At 47.2% G+C, this 15886-nt stretch overlaps 1 protein-coding gene across 1 annotated transcript; it reads right to left on the reverse strand.

Annotated features, from left to right (window-relative positions):
• Nucleotides 1-5676: 5676 nt before the first annotated feature.
• Nucleotides 5677-8059, reverse strand: LOC125527085 (protein FLOWERING LOCUS T 1-like). The gene is made up of 4 exons (XM_048691660.2): nt 7802-8059; nt 7510-7571; nt 7355-7395; nt 5677-6310 (listed from the first exon to the last, which is right to left on the reverse strand). Exons 1-4 carry the CDS (start codon nt 7991-7993, stop codon nt 6084-6086), a joined length of 522 nt encoding a protein of 173 aa, XP_048547617.1. The 5' UTR covers nt 7994-8059; the 3' UTR covers nt 5677-6083.
• Nucleotides 8060-15886: the final 7827 nt, after the last annotated feature.

Consider the following 15886-nt stretch of genomic DNA (forward strand, 5'->3'; position numbering starts at 1 on the left):
GATGACAAAGGGAACAACGTATGTTGTTATGCGGTCTAACCGATAAAGATCTTCGTAGAATATGTAGGAGCCAATATGGGCATCCAGGTCCCGCTATTGGTTATTGACCGGAGACGTGTCTCGGTCATGTCTACATTGTTCTCGAACCCGTAGGGTCCGCATGCTTAAGGTTACGATGACAATTATATTATGAGTTTATGCATTTTGATGTACCGAAGGTTGTTCGGAGTCCCGGATGTGATCACGGACATGACGAGGAGTCTCGAAATGGTCGAGACGTAAAGATTGATATATTGGAAGCCTATGTTTGGATATCGGAAGTGTTCCGGGTGAAATCGGGATTTTACCGGAGTACCGGGAAGGTTACCGGAACCCCCCGGGAGCTAAATGGGCCATGATGGGCCTTGGTGGAAAAGACAAGAGGCAGCCCTACATGGGCTGCGCGCCTCCCCCTTCCCCTAGTCCTATTAGGACTAGGAGAGGTGGCCGGCCCCCTCTCTCTCTTTTCCCCCTCCGCGAATCCTATTCCAACTAGGATTGGGGGGGGGGGGAATCCTACTCCCAGAGGGAGTAGGACTCTCCTGGCGCGCCACACCTTGGCCGGCCAGCCTCCCCCCTCTAGTCCTTTATATACTGAGGCAGAGGCACCCTAGAACACACAAGTTGATCCACGTGATCTATTCCTTAGCCGTGTGCGGTGCCCCCAGCCACCATAGTCCTTGATAATACTGTAGCGGAGTTTAGGCGAAGCCCTGCTGCTGTAGTACATCAAGATCGTCACCACGCCGTCGTGCTGACGGAACTCTTCCCCGACACTTTGCTGGATCGGAGTCCGGGGATCGTCATCGAGCTGAACGTGTGCTCGAACTCGGAGGTGCCGTAGTTTCGGTGCTTGATCGGTCGGATCGGGAAGACGTACGACTACTTCCTCTACGTTGCGTCAACGCTTCCGCAGTCGGTCTGCGTGGGTACGTAGAGAACACTCTCCCATCTCGTTGCTATGCATCACATGATCTTGCGTGTGCGTAGAAATTTTTTTGAAATTACTACGAAACCCAACATGTTACTCCCCACTGTAAAGGTAGTAACATAAAGTAGTAACTTGGACATGTTACTACTCGATCTTACTACCCATTGTGGCTAGTCTAACGAGAATTAACAAAGTTGAGCCACCAACAAACAGAGGATGCGGTGTGGGTTCCGTTTATTTGAGGGAAACGAAGAAATTAAATTCGTCTATGTGGCTAGGGAAAATGAAGAATTTAAATTTACCGCTAGCTAACAAGTCTGTGCCAATAAGAGATTTCATGAGAATCTATGGTGGTCGGGGCCATTTCAACCGAGCAAAACACAATGGTTGCCACGCGGCTTCCTTGCGTTTAATAAATCCTTTCAGAGTCCAAATAGAAAGACAAATTTATCTTTAAAATTATTTCTTTTGAAGTCTTAATCCATTTTTTTTAGAGAGAAGCAAGTCTAGATCTTGGTGTGCGCCTACCTGTCGGCTGCCAAATTTGTCTTTAGAATTAACTCTTCTGAACTCTAAGGGTTGGACTATTAATTCAACTTTTGTTTTTACGAGAAAAGTAAGTCTACATCTCCGCCTACCCGCCGTAGTAGGGTGTATAACGCGCTGATGAATGTTTTGATGGACACGCCAATTTTCTTTCTCATTGCAACACACAAGCATATATGCTAGTGATAGAGAAAAGAAAAGAGATGCCATTTGGTTTCTCATTGGATTTTTTCATTAAGTCTAAGCTAATGTTTCTTTTCCTCTGAAATATGAAGGATAAGAGTCAATCATGTATGAGAATATAATTATCGAAGAAGACTTTCGTCCCGCTTTATATATAAAGCAAACCACCAGAACCACAAGGTCCTACTAATGTTCACACCGCACACACACGCAATAGTAGGACACAACATAGTACGAGAGGGTTCCGCTCAGAGCACAACTCAACAAGCCCTGAATGAGAATATAATTCTATACATGCAAATCAAAGAGCTCTAAAACAATTTTTCCTACATAAATGATATACTGTAGAATTCCTACAAATTCTTGTAAACCAAAGAAGGCATAAAATATGATAATATTTACATTATTAAATATATATATAATATGAACATACATTTACGATGAATCTTATAATTAACGGAGGTTGCAGATACATTTCTATGTAAGCTTGATCAAATTTAATGACAGTTGACTTAGGAAAAAGCTGGATTCCATGTCGTTGTACCAAAGTTTATTTGATTGCCCTGGATTTTGTCAATCGGTTTGAGTGGATGAAAAAAATCTTGTGAAATATAGTGTACATGAGTTCTTAAGAAAAATACTACAAAATTTAAGCTACAAATTAAAATAACCCATGTATGAAAAATACTAAGACCTATAATCCTCCAAAATTCATATGAAAATCTTTGAATCAAAGAGACCTGTTGCTTTTTCACGAGAAATGCTGGACAGGTACACCAATGAAATCAAATCTGAAATTTATAATTTATTAGATATTTAAACATAAGGATACGGAGCACAACTGAAATTCTAGACATGGTACTGCCGGTTAGCTAGTGTTTTAGAAACATATGTAATACTGTAGTACTGTGGTTAGACTATGTCTCAAGGAAAACGCCCCAAAGATTAACGCATTAGGCATTGAAGGCAATTATTTAATCCTCCAAGCTGGAGATACTAATATTCCTTGAAACCAAATGAAATACTGATATTATCTCTTGCTTTTCTCTAAGCACAGATCATGCAGTCTATATATTTAGTACTCCATCCGTCCAGAAATACTTGTCGAAGAAATGGATAGTGATTATTGTAAGCTCTATGAGAGCATCGGTTTTGATTACTGTATATATGTATACATATAGGCATACACTTTGAAGTCTATGGACATATAGTTGTGGTTATCTTAAGCTTTAATTTTTCACTAATATTCTTGTTTTGAAACTTATACCTAGATTATTATTATTATTACCGCTATAGGTATACCTATGCTTGCCCCACATACAAGCACATAGAGCATACAACAATTGTTTTTTTTTTACTCGCGGGCGGGTGCCCCTGGTGGCTATAGCCGTGCGCTTGCAACAATTGTTTTTATTTTTCTGAACCAAGAACAATCGTTCTACAATGAATACAACAATTGTTATCTAAGCTAAGTGGATATACGTACCGAGTACTGCCAGCCTGAACCAAATACAGAGGGCAAGCACGTATTTAGGTTGAGCTTCAACATCAAACAAACACCCACTGCCACTCTAAGCCTCTACCAGCCATCATGTTCCACAGCATCTGATACGCATCGTCGATCGATAGCCGGGCACGCAGAATCGCACGCAGAACTCGTGCTCCTTAATTAGCTTCTTTTAGCTTGAAACAAGTGATCCTCGTGATGGCCAGTGACCACATTGCCCACAATCTATCCATCAAGTGGGTGGGACAACAGGAACCTTTTGAAAGCTAGTACCAACTTTCCACATTGCCTGTTCGGGCTCCAAAACATCGGCGGTGGCGATCGCAAACATCTCGATCGTAACACTCCAATTCCAATTTCAATGCGCTAATCGACCAGCGACACGAGGAGTCGGGGAATTTGACCAGGAGGAGCAACATTCTGCTGAAGGGAATTTGATGTTGCATGTTATTCCACACGCAGTCAAAGATGCAACAATGCAGGCTGCATGCAGCAAAATGCCCGGTGGGATGCATGCTGTCACGAACGAATAGCAATGCATGGCCTCATCGCAAGACATATTCTACGCAGTCAGCAGCAGCCGGCTGAGGAAGAAGAAGACCTCGCATATCGCTGTCAGTTGGCGACTTTACTGGTCACAATATAGCAGCGGGATAGTGGTGTCACGGAGAATAGCAGCGGAAGATCTTTCTTAAGGGAAATGGAAGATGTTTCCATGAGGATGTCTCCACTTACTGACCCTAGCATTTGCCACACACACACAAAAAAACGAATTTTGAAGCCATAGTGGCCAGTTTACCTATTTAGGGGGTCTGTCTACGAATTAGTCAATCAAATGAGAAAATATTATTTCTTGTTCATACGGATCTAAGAAAATCTTCACTGCCTTCTATTCCCTTCATCTGGGTGCACAAGGCGTGCACGTATTTCTAGGTCGCAAATTTAACTAACCAAATGTTTATTACATGTGGCAAAAAATATACGTTTAGAAACTTCATCCATAGATGAATCTACTCATATGATTTTGATGCCATATAACACATCTTTTGTTAGTCAAATCGACCGTCTAGAAGCACGCGCATGCCCTATACATACGGACGAAGGTAGTAGTATTGTTTTGGTCTAATACAAAATGATTTAGAACTTGTTCTCATAGTTCAAAAAGTGGGGATTTGCACACATATCAATGTTGGATTGATGGCTCTGAGACATATGTCGAGAAATAGACAATTCTCAAGCACAAAGAATTAGCAAAACCGAAGACGGCAAGAGTTGCATGTTTAATACGAGGAAAAACGAGCAAAAATCATGATCACAACTCATCTAAAGATATGATACCACCCTAACATGCCAACAACGCAATGCTGAGAACATACATCTGCCGGGGCACCAACAAACATGATCATCTCATCACTCGTCGTCTCTCAAGATTCATAGATTTCATCCTCACAAAAGAAGAAAACCATACGCACCGAACACTGCCATAGACACACAACAACCATGTTGCTCCCAACCAAATAGTGAGTCGACGAGAGGACAAGGAGAATACTGATTTTCAGGGACGGGCCTCGTAGGAGATATTACCAAGAGCTTGCCACTGACAAAGCCCATTGCAATAATTGGAGAACACCACCCACCAAACCACTCATTGCAATTCATTGCCACTGCCATATGTGTCCTGTGACATCGGAGCTTCGTTTCGGCCCCAATGAGTGGGGTGCCCAGAGAGAACCAAATGAAGTCGAATAATCGACGTAGAAGGTTGTAATGCAACCTAGCCCCACTAACATCAGTTTCTCTGCCACCCGAGTTGCAATGCCAATGGATCTAGGAAACTAATCTGTCCTCCATATGGTCAAGCCACCAGCCATCGGTTACATCGGCTCCAAGACAATTTCCCACGAAGGGGATGGTGCATGAAGCACCACCATCGTCCCATCAAAGAACATTTCGACCAAGGATTTCTGTTAGCTTGGGCCTTGAGGAAAGAAAGGAAAACAACATCACGACGGTGTTTCCCAAGGAATTTAAGGGCGCCCGGGAACCTTGTTGTTAAATGTTTCGACCTAAGTCTCATAACACGACTGTTTTTGCTTTACCGAAATCTACCTTGGGATCCCCAACCCATCGACTTGTAGCCCACCGGTGTCCTACAAGCTGCATCCGCCAAACTACATCTCGTGACATGAGTCTTCGAGAAGTTTTGCCATGAGTCCAAAAATAAATTGCACACCATGAGAACAAATAAGGAAAAATGTATTGGTAGATTGTATGTACCAAGTTCAAATTTGGTGTGAACAATTCGCAGTTCTATATCTTTGGACGAAAATTTGATTTCAATTTTTTGTGGCATGATAGAGGTATATTGTGCACGTGTCATCACTTTGATCTCTATGTCGGCCAACATTATGCTCGTGGTTGTTCTAATCTAACTCACAAAAATACAAAATAATTTTGCTCAAACTGAAGATCAGAACAACCAACCGCACATATCTCATTACCAAGGTGTGGCATAATGTCACATTCCTTATTGATAAGTAGCAACGCATCCTTGCAAAGGCACTTTACTTAAGAGTCTACAAGTACAAACACAGGTACTTTATTCCAACTCGTCTAGCTAAGTACCGTGTGATGCGGCTATCATGTGTGTACGTATTAGTAAGCACGCAGACATAAGTACCGGCAAAGCTCGAGCTTAACTTACTGCCTTCGAGCTGGGCCATGGCTGATCAACCAGCTAGATAGATCAGACATAAACCTTCCAGTACATTTATTCCAACTTCTCTAGATATCTTTATCACAGTATCAGGTACCGGTGAGCTCAAGCATTGCCGTCGGCTGGGCTGAGGATCATTGCTGGTCGATCAGTTTGACACATCAGGTGAACCTCCTCCCACCGGTGCCCGTGGGACGCTGGCAGTTGAAGTACACAGCAGCGACGGGCTTGCCGAGGTTGAAGCGGCGCGCGAAGCTGCGCGAGTTGAAGCTCTGGCGTGCCTGCGGCGCGAACACCGTCCCCCGCCCCAGCTGCTGGTACAGAACCAGCACCATGCGGTGGATGCCCATGGTAGGGCTTGGGCTCTCGTATGGCACGATCTCTTTTCCTGCCAGTTCATCAAAGAGTAAGGGAATTCAGATAGGTTAAGCGTGCGCTTTCCCAGGAAAATGGAATAAATAGCATGTGCTTTTGTGGTTTTTACTGCATTTGTGTCCTTTCTTGGTATCATTAATTTGTACTATTTTGCAGTAAGGTGGGATATGTGGAAAATAGCAACTATAAAGCGGTTCAAGGGCGTGCATGCATGTATTATTTTGTTCACTGATTGAAGCTACTATTGAAGTACATGCCAGATTTTCTCTTCCTACCCTAATTAACACGGGCGAGTTGGTAGTTGGTTACTTATAATCACAGAAAATGGACGTCAAGTACGTAAGGTCTATCATAAAATGTTGTATTATTTGAGCATTAAAATGGCAGTTGCTATATGGCAACATTATGTGTTTTGCCATGTAGAAAAACCAATGTATGCTAATTTGGCAAAGTCGCATGGTACTAAATATACATATGTGTAAAACAATATTGACGAGTAATTAAGTACTGAAAAAATGAACAACATGACAAAGACCTCTCAAATTATTTGCAGAGAATATATTTTTCAGAAGCATTTCGCAAGTACCTTATGCAACCATTGCAACATTGCACTAGTTGATGTGAAATGTCTAACCGTGTTTGATAAATATTTTGCAATAATTAAGAAACCATTTCCTTGCATCATACTTTTTTTTACAAATATGATCACAAAGCAATACAATTCATACATCCTAAAGATGAAATCATTAAATTTATGTGTTAATAATAAACATATGAACTCACTTTTAGTTAATCCACATACTTATTTTGATTTAACATCGTCTTATACACACTATACAGATCTACTGCTTTGTTAACTAAGGTGTATCGCATATTAAGATATTAAGTGAAAAACATATATCAAAATATACAATATCTCAGTTTAATCACTAAGTATAAGCTTAGGCGTGACTATGGAACATCACCTGAGATACTAGCTAGTACCTAACATGAACCGTTTGGCAAGAAGTTTGAATGAAAACCTGAGCATTAGGAAAACTAATTTTGATGTACTCACCAAAGCTATCGTTTGTTGATGATGGGACATCAGTCACCATCCTGCACATACCCAAAGTAAAATAAAATTAGAGCAGTCCATCAACATATAGTTGTGGCCCAACAAAAACGTGCATGCGGTAAAATATGACAAAACATGTAAGAGTAATGGCTTACCAGTGCAGGTACTCCCTCAGGGTTGGGTTGCTGGGATTAGGCGCATCAGGATCCACCATAACCTGTTTGATTTACAATTACACAAGCACATGGTCAACATGTTAGGGGATAAAAATTACACAAGCACATGGTCAACATGGGCTACCAACAAACAAGTTCAAGCAACATGCAACAGCGAGCTTGTTTGGTGAAGCCATTAGTCTCCCAAGCTCTCTCAAGTTCACACCATGGCCATACACGTATGGCCTACCATCAATGGAGTACTCTTACGGGTTCAAAGTGGTAGGCTTACTAGAGTATAGGCCACACGGAAATCATCACCGCCTATCTCAACGCTGGGTTTCAGAGAGACTGCTGGTGAGCGAAACTCCATGCCATTGAACACAGGCCTCCCATCATACATCACAGTTAGAGGCACCGAGCTAACAAATGGGTCTAGAACATCTCCAACTATCTGTGCCCTTGTCAAGGAGTCATTCGCCATAATATTTTGGAGTCTCAGAGCAAGTGTATACACTATCAAACTACAAAAGCTTGAGAAATTACATGGGTTTGGGGACTATTTATAGTCTTTGAGAGAGCTCTAAGATGACAGACACACACATGCACGTGTGATTCGCGTTCTAATAATTAGAATATCACTATGTCGATCTACTTTCCACAAGGTGCCCTTCTACTTGTTAGCATTTTAGACATTATTCCTTCGTCTTGCTAATGTTCTCAGCGCCATCTCTCCTTCTCGCGATAAGAGCATATGTAACAAATGTTTGGGAATCGCATATATCCTTTCCATATCAGTTATATGGAATTATATATCTTTTGTTCTTCTATGCATCAAATTCCACGAGGAAGATCTCTACTTCTGACTTTACATGGTATCATTGGCAATTGGCGATATATTACTTGGCTAGCTCGGTGTCGATCAGGCCCCAGTGCTTGATATAGTACTTCTACGCAAGTTACGATCTTCTGTTTGGTTCTTTACAGCGAACAATCAGTGTTATATATATATATATATATATATATATATATATATATATATATATATATATATTATTGAGTGCTGTTATACTCATTAAATTTAACTCTGACAGGGAGTAGACATGTACAAGTGGACAAAACATATGTGGTGTTTAGGCCTTTCAATTTGTTGCTTTTTATCTATGCATGTTCAATATTGCTTTCGGTAAAAATATTGCTTTTATCTATGCCTTTTCTCTAAAAATATTGCTTTCGGTAGTAGTGTTTGTCAGTATATCATTTTCTTCTTAACTGTATACTCACGCATGCACCCATAAATCCACATTTGTAAAAAAAATAGTTCATTAATTTGATGGATCTAACATACAGCTATGAAGAGTGATAATGCTTAACATGTACAAATAGAGAATCACTACTGTTGAGAACATATTCCAGCACGAGGTTTGTGCCCATGAGCTCATGCACCTTTGGATGTGGCATGTGCAGCTGATGCTTCGATGCCTTCTTCGAACAGCTCTTCAGTTTGTCCCACAAAACTAAAAAATATGGCAATATTAACTGATATAGACGGCAACCCGGAGGAAGGAAGTATTCCATTCTCTAAGAAAGCAACGAATGGCTATGGTACATGAAAACTCCTGCATATGGAAAAAAATGTGACCACCTGAGTCATTTAAAAATCGCCGGCATAATTCAACATGTTTGTTTTCTACCGGTCCGATACATATGGCAATAAACTTACGCAAACTTCTGCATCCATACAAATTATAACATCAAATGCATTCTTCTTCTTCTTTTTGGCAGGGACAATGAAATGTATTCGTGGTTTTCAATCATGAAAACATAATTTTATTTCAAATAGAAAAAAAAACATTTGCATTTCTTAGAGAAATCTAATACAAGATCATTCTTAAAGGCTTCTGCGCAAAGTAAGTTCTAATACAACATTACTTTTTTCGTGAAAATGCCAAAAGCCATATGTTAAGTAGCACATGCCCTTGGAAAATACCCTTACAAAAAATTAAAAATACGTCTAAATCATTGGGGCGTAAAAATAATTTGTTCCTCCTGCATCCACCGACCGAGCACCATCAGCAAAACTCGTTGCCACCTCCGGGCCTAGCAAACATGTCAGGAGCTTGTAAAATCAATGGCCGAGAAGTTGTTGATGTAGATCAGAAGACGCCACCGGCCGGCCATGATCAACGTAGCAAATCATTGCCCTGGAGAAGAAAACATCAAAGAGGGCATATAGAACGCCCCAGATCCGGCCAGACGGAGTCGTGGAACAAAAATCTCACACGCGCGCTGACGAGGCCGAGGTTGGCCAACCTTTATCAGTCGGAACTGGACCCGAAGAACTAAAACACACAACCATGTTGTCCGCTCTGCAGGACGGCGCCGCCGAGACTTCATCGAACACTTCCGCCACCACCGCCGGAAGGGCCAAATTCGTGAAGACCTATATGTCTGTACAATCTCATCACTGGATCCGATGGCACACGGCATGTCAGGACCAAAGAAGAAGCCGAAGGAACCATTTTTGAACACTGCAAAACCACCATCGCTGGAAAGGGCGAATCGCTGGAAAAGCGGAGACCTACCTAATGCCCCAAGGTGGAGGAAACTACGAATCCATCGGTTGATCGAGCCTCCTCGCGCACCCTCACCAGCAAAGCCGACGGAGAAGGAGGAGGCTGGCAATCTACCGATGGAGGGGTATGATGGCGTGGAGGAACCCTGGATGTCTTTGGGGCTGGGGGTTGCGTCCTCAACATTGACCTAATACTACAACATTAGTACTACTTTCTCTATCCAGAAATACTTATCGGAAAAATAGATGTATCTAGACATATTGTAGTTCTCGATAAATCCATTTCTATCTATTTTCGCGACAAGTAATTTTGGATACCAGTACACTACTCATGATTGCAGAATTGCATTTATGCTTTTGCATTTATGACGGAAGTTAGTTTTCTGAGGCCAATGATTGAAATCGACGGGACCTCATCCGAAAGAACCTTCTCTCCATGATCGGCTCTTTTCGCTCACCTTTCTTGCCTTGTTTGGACCCTATACCTTATCTGCCAACGTGTTCTCAGTTACGATAGGGACGGTTCTAGGTAGATCGATCGTTGGCTCGTTGCACCTTGCAAACCTTAGCTCTTGATTCATCTATTAATTAAAATCTTAGTTGTGTGCAATTGCATCGCATAATCAAAGACTGGTAGAACTTTTTTAAATTGTTTATTATAGATGAAGACTAAGAGACCATAACAAAGCTACAAACTGCCACTGATCACTGCCCTAGCTCGCACGTATTCCGGCGTTTTGACCAGAATCGGCTGCTACCGTGGCTGCTGCCACTCCTATTCTCCCAGCAAACGGCCATGCTAACCTTTTAATTGCACTCTACTTTCTTTTTTGCGGTTGTTATATAGAACATGGTGGCTTTGCGTGCAATTTTTTGTCCAGCTATGCAGATCGCCGTCGTGCCTGATTGAATCATGCCAGGCTAAACACTCTAGATATGAACTTTCACATGGGCGAAATCATTAACCTTGAACATGGGAGCTGATGGCTTCAGGGCGGATTGTACAAACAATCAAAAATTCTAGCCATCTACACCAAGACAATTGTAGTCCTAGAGCTCTACTCCGTCTCCATGCATCCCCTCCCCCCTCCTTTGTCTTCGACATCTCACAGCAATGGATACACCACCTTGATTGGTTCCAGCTGGACAACAAAATTCCATGTTTTTCTTACTCTTAAAATATTCATGTTGAGTTGCATTATCCACCTTTTTCGTTGCGTTATCCGCCTTTTTCGTCGTATTGCCTCTCGTCTCCATGATAACTCTCCTTGGGGTAGAAGTACTATATATCACTGGATGATTTGTTGTGCCGGTGGTGTAGAGGCCAAAAGCAATTCAGAAGTTAGGCAGACTGTATGAAACACTTCTTATGAATTGCTTGTAAAGTACAATCTTGGTTTATGACACGACAACCCACAACATGAACTTATAATTGCCAATTACTAGACTAGGACCAAAAAACTCACAAACAGAGGTTACAACTCTTCGATCATGACAAGTGTTGGGTCGTGCTGACTATACACCTAAACACCACCTTAGCGTCGAACGTTCTCTGGGTTCCCATATTCGTTTTTTGGGCTCCCATATCCGTCTTCTAGGGTTTCATATTCGAGCTAGGAGGAATGCGTCAGAGCCGAGGTCAGGAAAAAGGTTGCTGGAACTTTATGTTGGCCAGAAGTTATTTCTTTTCCCCAGGAAGAAGAATTTGCTACTTTGGCTCATCAGTTGGTAAGTCTGTCTATGAAGTTCAATGCCTTTTCCTGATTCACATCTTCTTCGGCTTTTGCTACGGTCTGTTCGTCGAAGATAATGACCCTCAAACTATTGTCAGTCCGGACCTTGAAGGTGAGGAAGTACCTGGTCTGCAACTTGTGAGCTATGGTGAAGCTAGCCCACCCTTGATCAATGGAAAGTCTCCCATTAAAATCCCGGTGCTTGACCTTCCCGCTGCAGCCCGTGTCTGTCCTTGGAACGATTTCATGTGGGACGGTCCTCATGTCCTCACAGAAGGAATTGAAGATCGAAAGCAAATCGAACTTAGGTGCTATAAGCACCTTGCAGAAATGGGTTGGACCTATGTCTACATTGAAGTGGCCAACATTCGCTAGCCTCTCCCCCGGTGCTTATCGGAGCTGTTGGCTTCTCCTGAAAGCTTCCTTGCTTGTGGTATACTACGGAGACCTATGTAAATGTGTGGTGGCCATCTTCAAGACCATCCCCAAGTGATTCGAGGCTCATTCTGTCGGGTGGTAGGTGCGACATATGCCAACGGGTGGCTTATCATTGTGGGAGCCAGTAAGACATCGCCGATGCCTGGAAACGGGATAAGGCGAAGACATGCACGCCGGCGGATCTTACCCAGCTTCGGGGCTCTCCGGGGAGATAACACCCCTACTACTGCTCTGCGGGGTCTCCGCATGCTCACTAGATGAATCAAGTAGCTACACAACGCTCCTTGAGCTATTTGGGGGGAGGAGGAAGAAGGGCACGGCTAGCCTGCTTCTTCTCCTTGTGTGGTGTCTAGAACTAGCAGGGGGTTCAACCCTTTGCATGGGTGCCCCGGGGGGTTTAAATAGGCCTACCCCCTGGGGGTACAATGGTAATCCGACTGGGCGCGGGCCCCAGCCGTCTGTGACTGCGCTCGCCGGCTCCTGCGCCGGCTGCTGGGGCCCGCCGACTGGCGGGTCCCGCCGGCTGCCGGCCCCTTGGTCGACAGGCAGGCCCCACTGTCCAGGGCCTGGTCGGCGGCTGGTTACTGTGGCTTCATCTTGTTGATGTGAGCTTCATCGTGGTAAGCGTGGCTACAGTACCGCCGCCTGTCAGGCGATCGCTGTAGCCTTATCGCGTCTTGTCTCCTTAATGGGGCGTCTTCTTCGAGGGAGGCGGCAAGCCGGCTGCGGGGAGCCGGCTCTGTCTTAGGCCGACTGGTTGGAGGCGTGGCCGCCTTCGGGCGTCTCTCTGCTCAAAGGGGCCCACCGCCTGTGAGCCACGCTTGGCGGCCCGTCGTGGGTGATGTCAGGGTCAATATGGCAACAGTGCCGCGCCGGACGGGTCATGCCTACCCCGTACGGCGCACTGTGCCAGGCGTGCTCCGGGACTCGGGGGTGGCAGGCTTTTCTGTAGCCACGCCCCGTCGCACTGCCGTTAGGTGGGTGCAAACTTTTGTGGGTACGGACTGGACCGCTTTATGGGAAGCCGGCTTCTTGGAGTCGGCCTTCTCATGGCCGGCTTCTTGGAGTCGGCCTTCTCATGAGGGCTAAAGTCGGACCGCCTTCCGAGAACCGGCCTGGGTGGCAGCCAGCGAGGGGAAGGCGGCCCCATGTATTTGACTCTTGAGAGCCAGGCGGGCTCGTAACTTTTTTCAGAAGGGCCAGGGGAAGCCGGCTAGGCTATCCATGGCTATTTACTCCGACAGTAGTCCCCGAAGCTGATCGAGCTCCGAGGCGAGCAGGGGGACGAGAAGCTTGGTCAGCTTCCCATCCTGAAGAGGCGGCTTTGCGGGCGTATGCCGACTTCAGAGAGCCCCGCGTCTTACAGGCGGGAGGAGGGGGGACCTGCGTGCTGACTACGGGCCCCCCCGCGGCCACGTGGCAGCGAGATCCTGCGAGCGCACACGCGCGACGGGACGCCGCCGCAGGCCCGGGCCCGCCACTCGCGAGCCTTGGTCCGGACGCGGATCTTCCGTGGCCCACAGGGGCCGCTCTCCTTCTCGAGGCAGTTTTGTTTCGCCGTTAAGGCTCAATAATCGCGGGACGTGGGGAGTGGGCACGATCGATCCCCACGCTTCCCCACGTCGCGCCTCCTCGGCTCCGCCACGTGAGCCTATAAGTAGGGGGAGGAGGGAGAGCGACAAAGGTTCGCACACTCTCTCCCGCTCCGCCCCTCCTAACCCTCGTTTCTTCCTCTCGCTGCCGCCGCAGCTTCCCGTCTCAGCGCCGTCGCGTCTCTACACCGCCTCGCTCCCATGGCGTTGTCAAGCTCGTGGGACGGCTCCAACGTCCATGACGACCATGTGGAGTTCCTCCGCCAGACTCGGCGCCTGCCCGGCGCTGACCTCGTACAGGTCCGCCTGGCGCTGGAGAAGGAGATCTCGCCGGCACCGGAGGAGGGCGAGCGGGTCGTCTTCCGCTCGCACTGCCTGCGCGGCTTCGGCCTTCCGGCGAGCGGATTTCTGCGCTCTTTCCTGGAATTCTACAACCTCCAGCCACATCACCTCACGCCCAATGTGGTGATGCTGCTGTCGGCCTTCGTCTCCCTCTGCGAAGGCTTCTTGGGGCTGCTCCCCACGCTGGAGCTCTGGGGAGAGTTCTTCCAGAGCAAGCTCGGCACAGTCGTCGCCGGCGTGCCCGCCCCCTGCGGGGCCTTCATCGCCATGAGGAGGGCGAGCGAGAACAACCCGTTCCCGCCCATCCCCTTGATCCAGTCGGTGAAGGTCTGGCAGAGATCGTATTTCTACGTGAAGAACGTCGCCGAGCAAGGAGACTACATCAACCTGTCGGCTTACGTAGCCGGCCCGCCGGCTGGGAGGCAGCCCTCGTGGAGCTTCCGGTCCTGGTCACTGTCTCCGGCTGGGAACGCCGCCATCTCCCGGCTCCGGGTGATGATTCAGTCGGAAGGCCTGCGCGGGGCCGACTTGGTGGCCGCCTTCGTGGAGCGCCGGATTCTCCCTCTCCAAAGCCGGCCCCATATGATGTGTCAGATGAGCGGCCGCTTCGACCCAAGCCGGCTGAGCACATGGGAAATGCCCCACGCGGAGGTGGCGCTCATGGTTAATTACATCACCAACTGCAAGCTCGCCGGGGACTGGCAATACGGCAAGGCGCCGTATTCTCGCGCCAATCCTCCGCCCGTGGTAAGTTTCTTTCTTTATCTTCTTTTTGTCGTCAGCCGGCTTCATGACGGCCGGCCTCTGACCAGTCGGTTCTTTTGAGCAGAACCCTCTTCTTGCGCCGCCGGCCGGGGCGGCAGGGATTGAACGCCAGTACGCCCCCGACCGTACGGTGGATGACGTTGACGACCCGGACTTGGGGGCGGCCGCCATGGAAGACGCCGTCGTGGGGGATAGTGCCGAGCCTGGAGGCTCAAGGTTTACCGCGAGCTTCGAGGACTGGCCGGACGATTTCGAAGCCGAAGTCGCCCCGCGGCGCCAGACGGCGGCCGACCATCAGGGCGCGGGCTCGTCTGTCGCGCCGGCTGCTGGCGGTGCGCAGAAGCACCGGGCCGCTTTAGGCCTCTTCGGCAGTCGGCCGAAGAAGTCCAAGCCCTCCACCACGGCGACAAAAAAAGACGAGGCGGCCGCGAAGGCGGCCCGCTTCCGCAAGGCGGTGAAGCAGCCTCAGGCGGTCTCGGCGTAAGTCTTCAATTGCCTTGCCGCATGTTCGTCATCATTATCTTTCTCTTCGAATATTCTTCTTAACTTTTCCTCGCTTGCTGGGCAGGGCGCCGCTTTCCCTTGAGCGGGGCCAGGGCGGCTCCGTCGTGGGGCCGGCCGGAGGGTCTTCGAGCTCCCGCCGCGTGGACCCCCACGCCGATCTTAGGGAGGCCACAGAGCGGAACGCCCGCGAAGCGCGAGAGGAGCGCGAGGCGGCGGAGAAGGCGGCCGCCCAGGCGGCGAGGGAGCAGGCCGACGCGGCGGCCAAGGCCCAGACGGAGGCGGCTACCGCGGAGACGGAGGCGGAAAGCTCGCGCGACCAGCCTCCACTGCTCGCCATTCCTCTCCGAGCCGTAGCCCCCGACACCCCATTGCCCTTGGCGGAGGAGATCGTCCAAGACCCGCCGCTGTTGGAGAGGGGGGAGGACCCT

This window comes from Triticum urartu, chromosome 2A, assembly GCF_056163025.1.
Source record: "Triticum urartu cultivar PI428250 chromosome 2A, HENAU_Tu73, whole genome shotgun sequence".
NCBI lineage: Eukaryota > Viridiplantae > Streptophyta > Magnoliopsida > Poales > Poaceae > Triticum > Triticum urartu.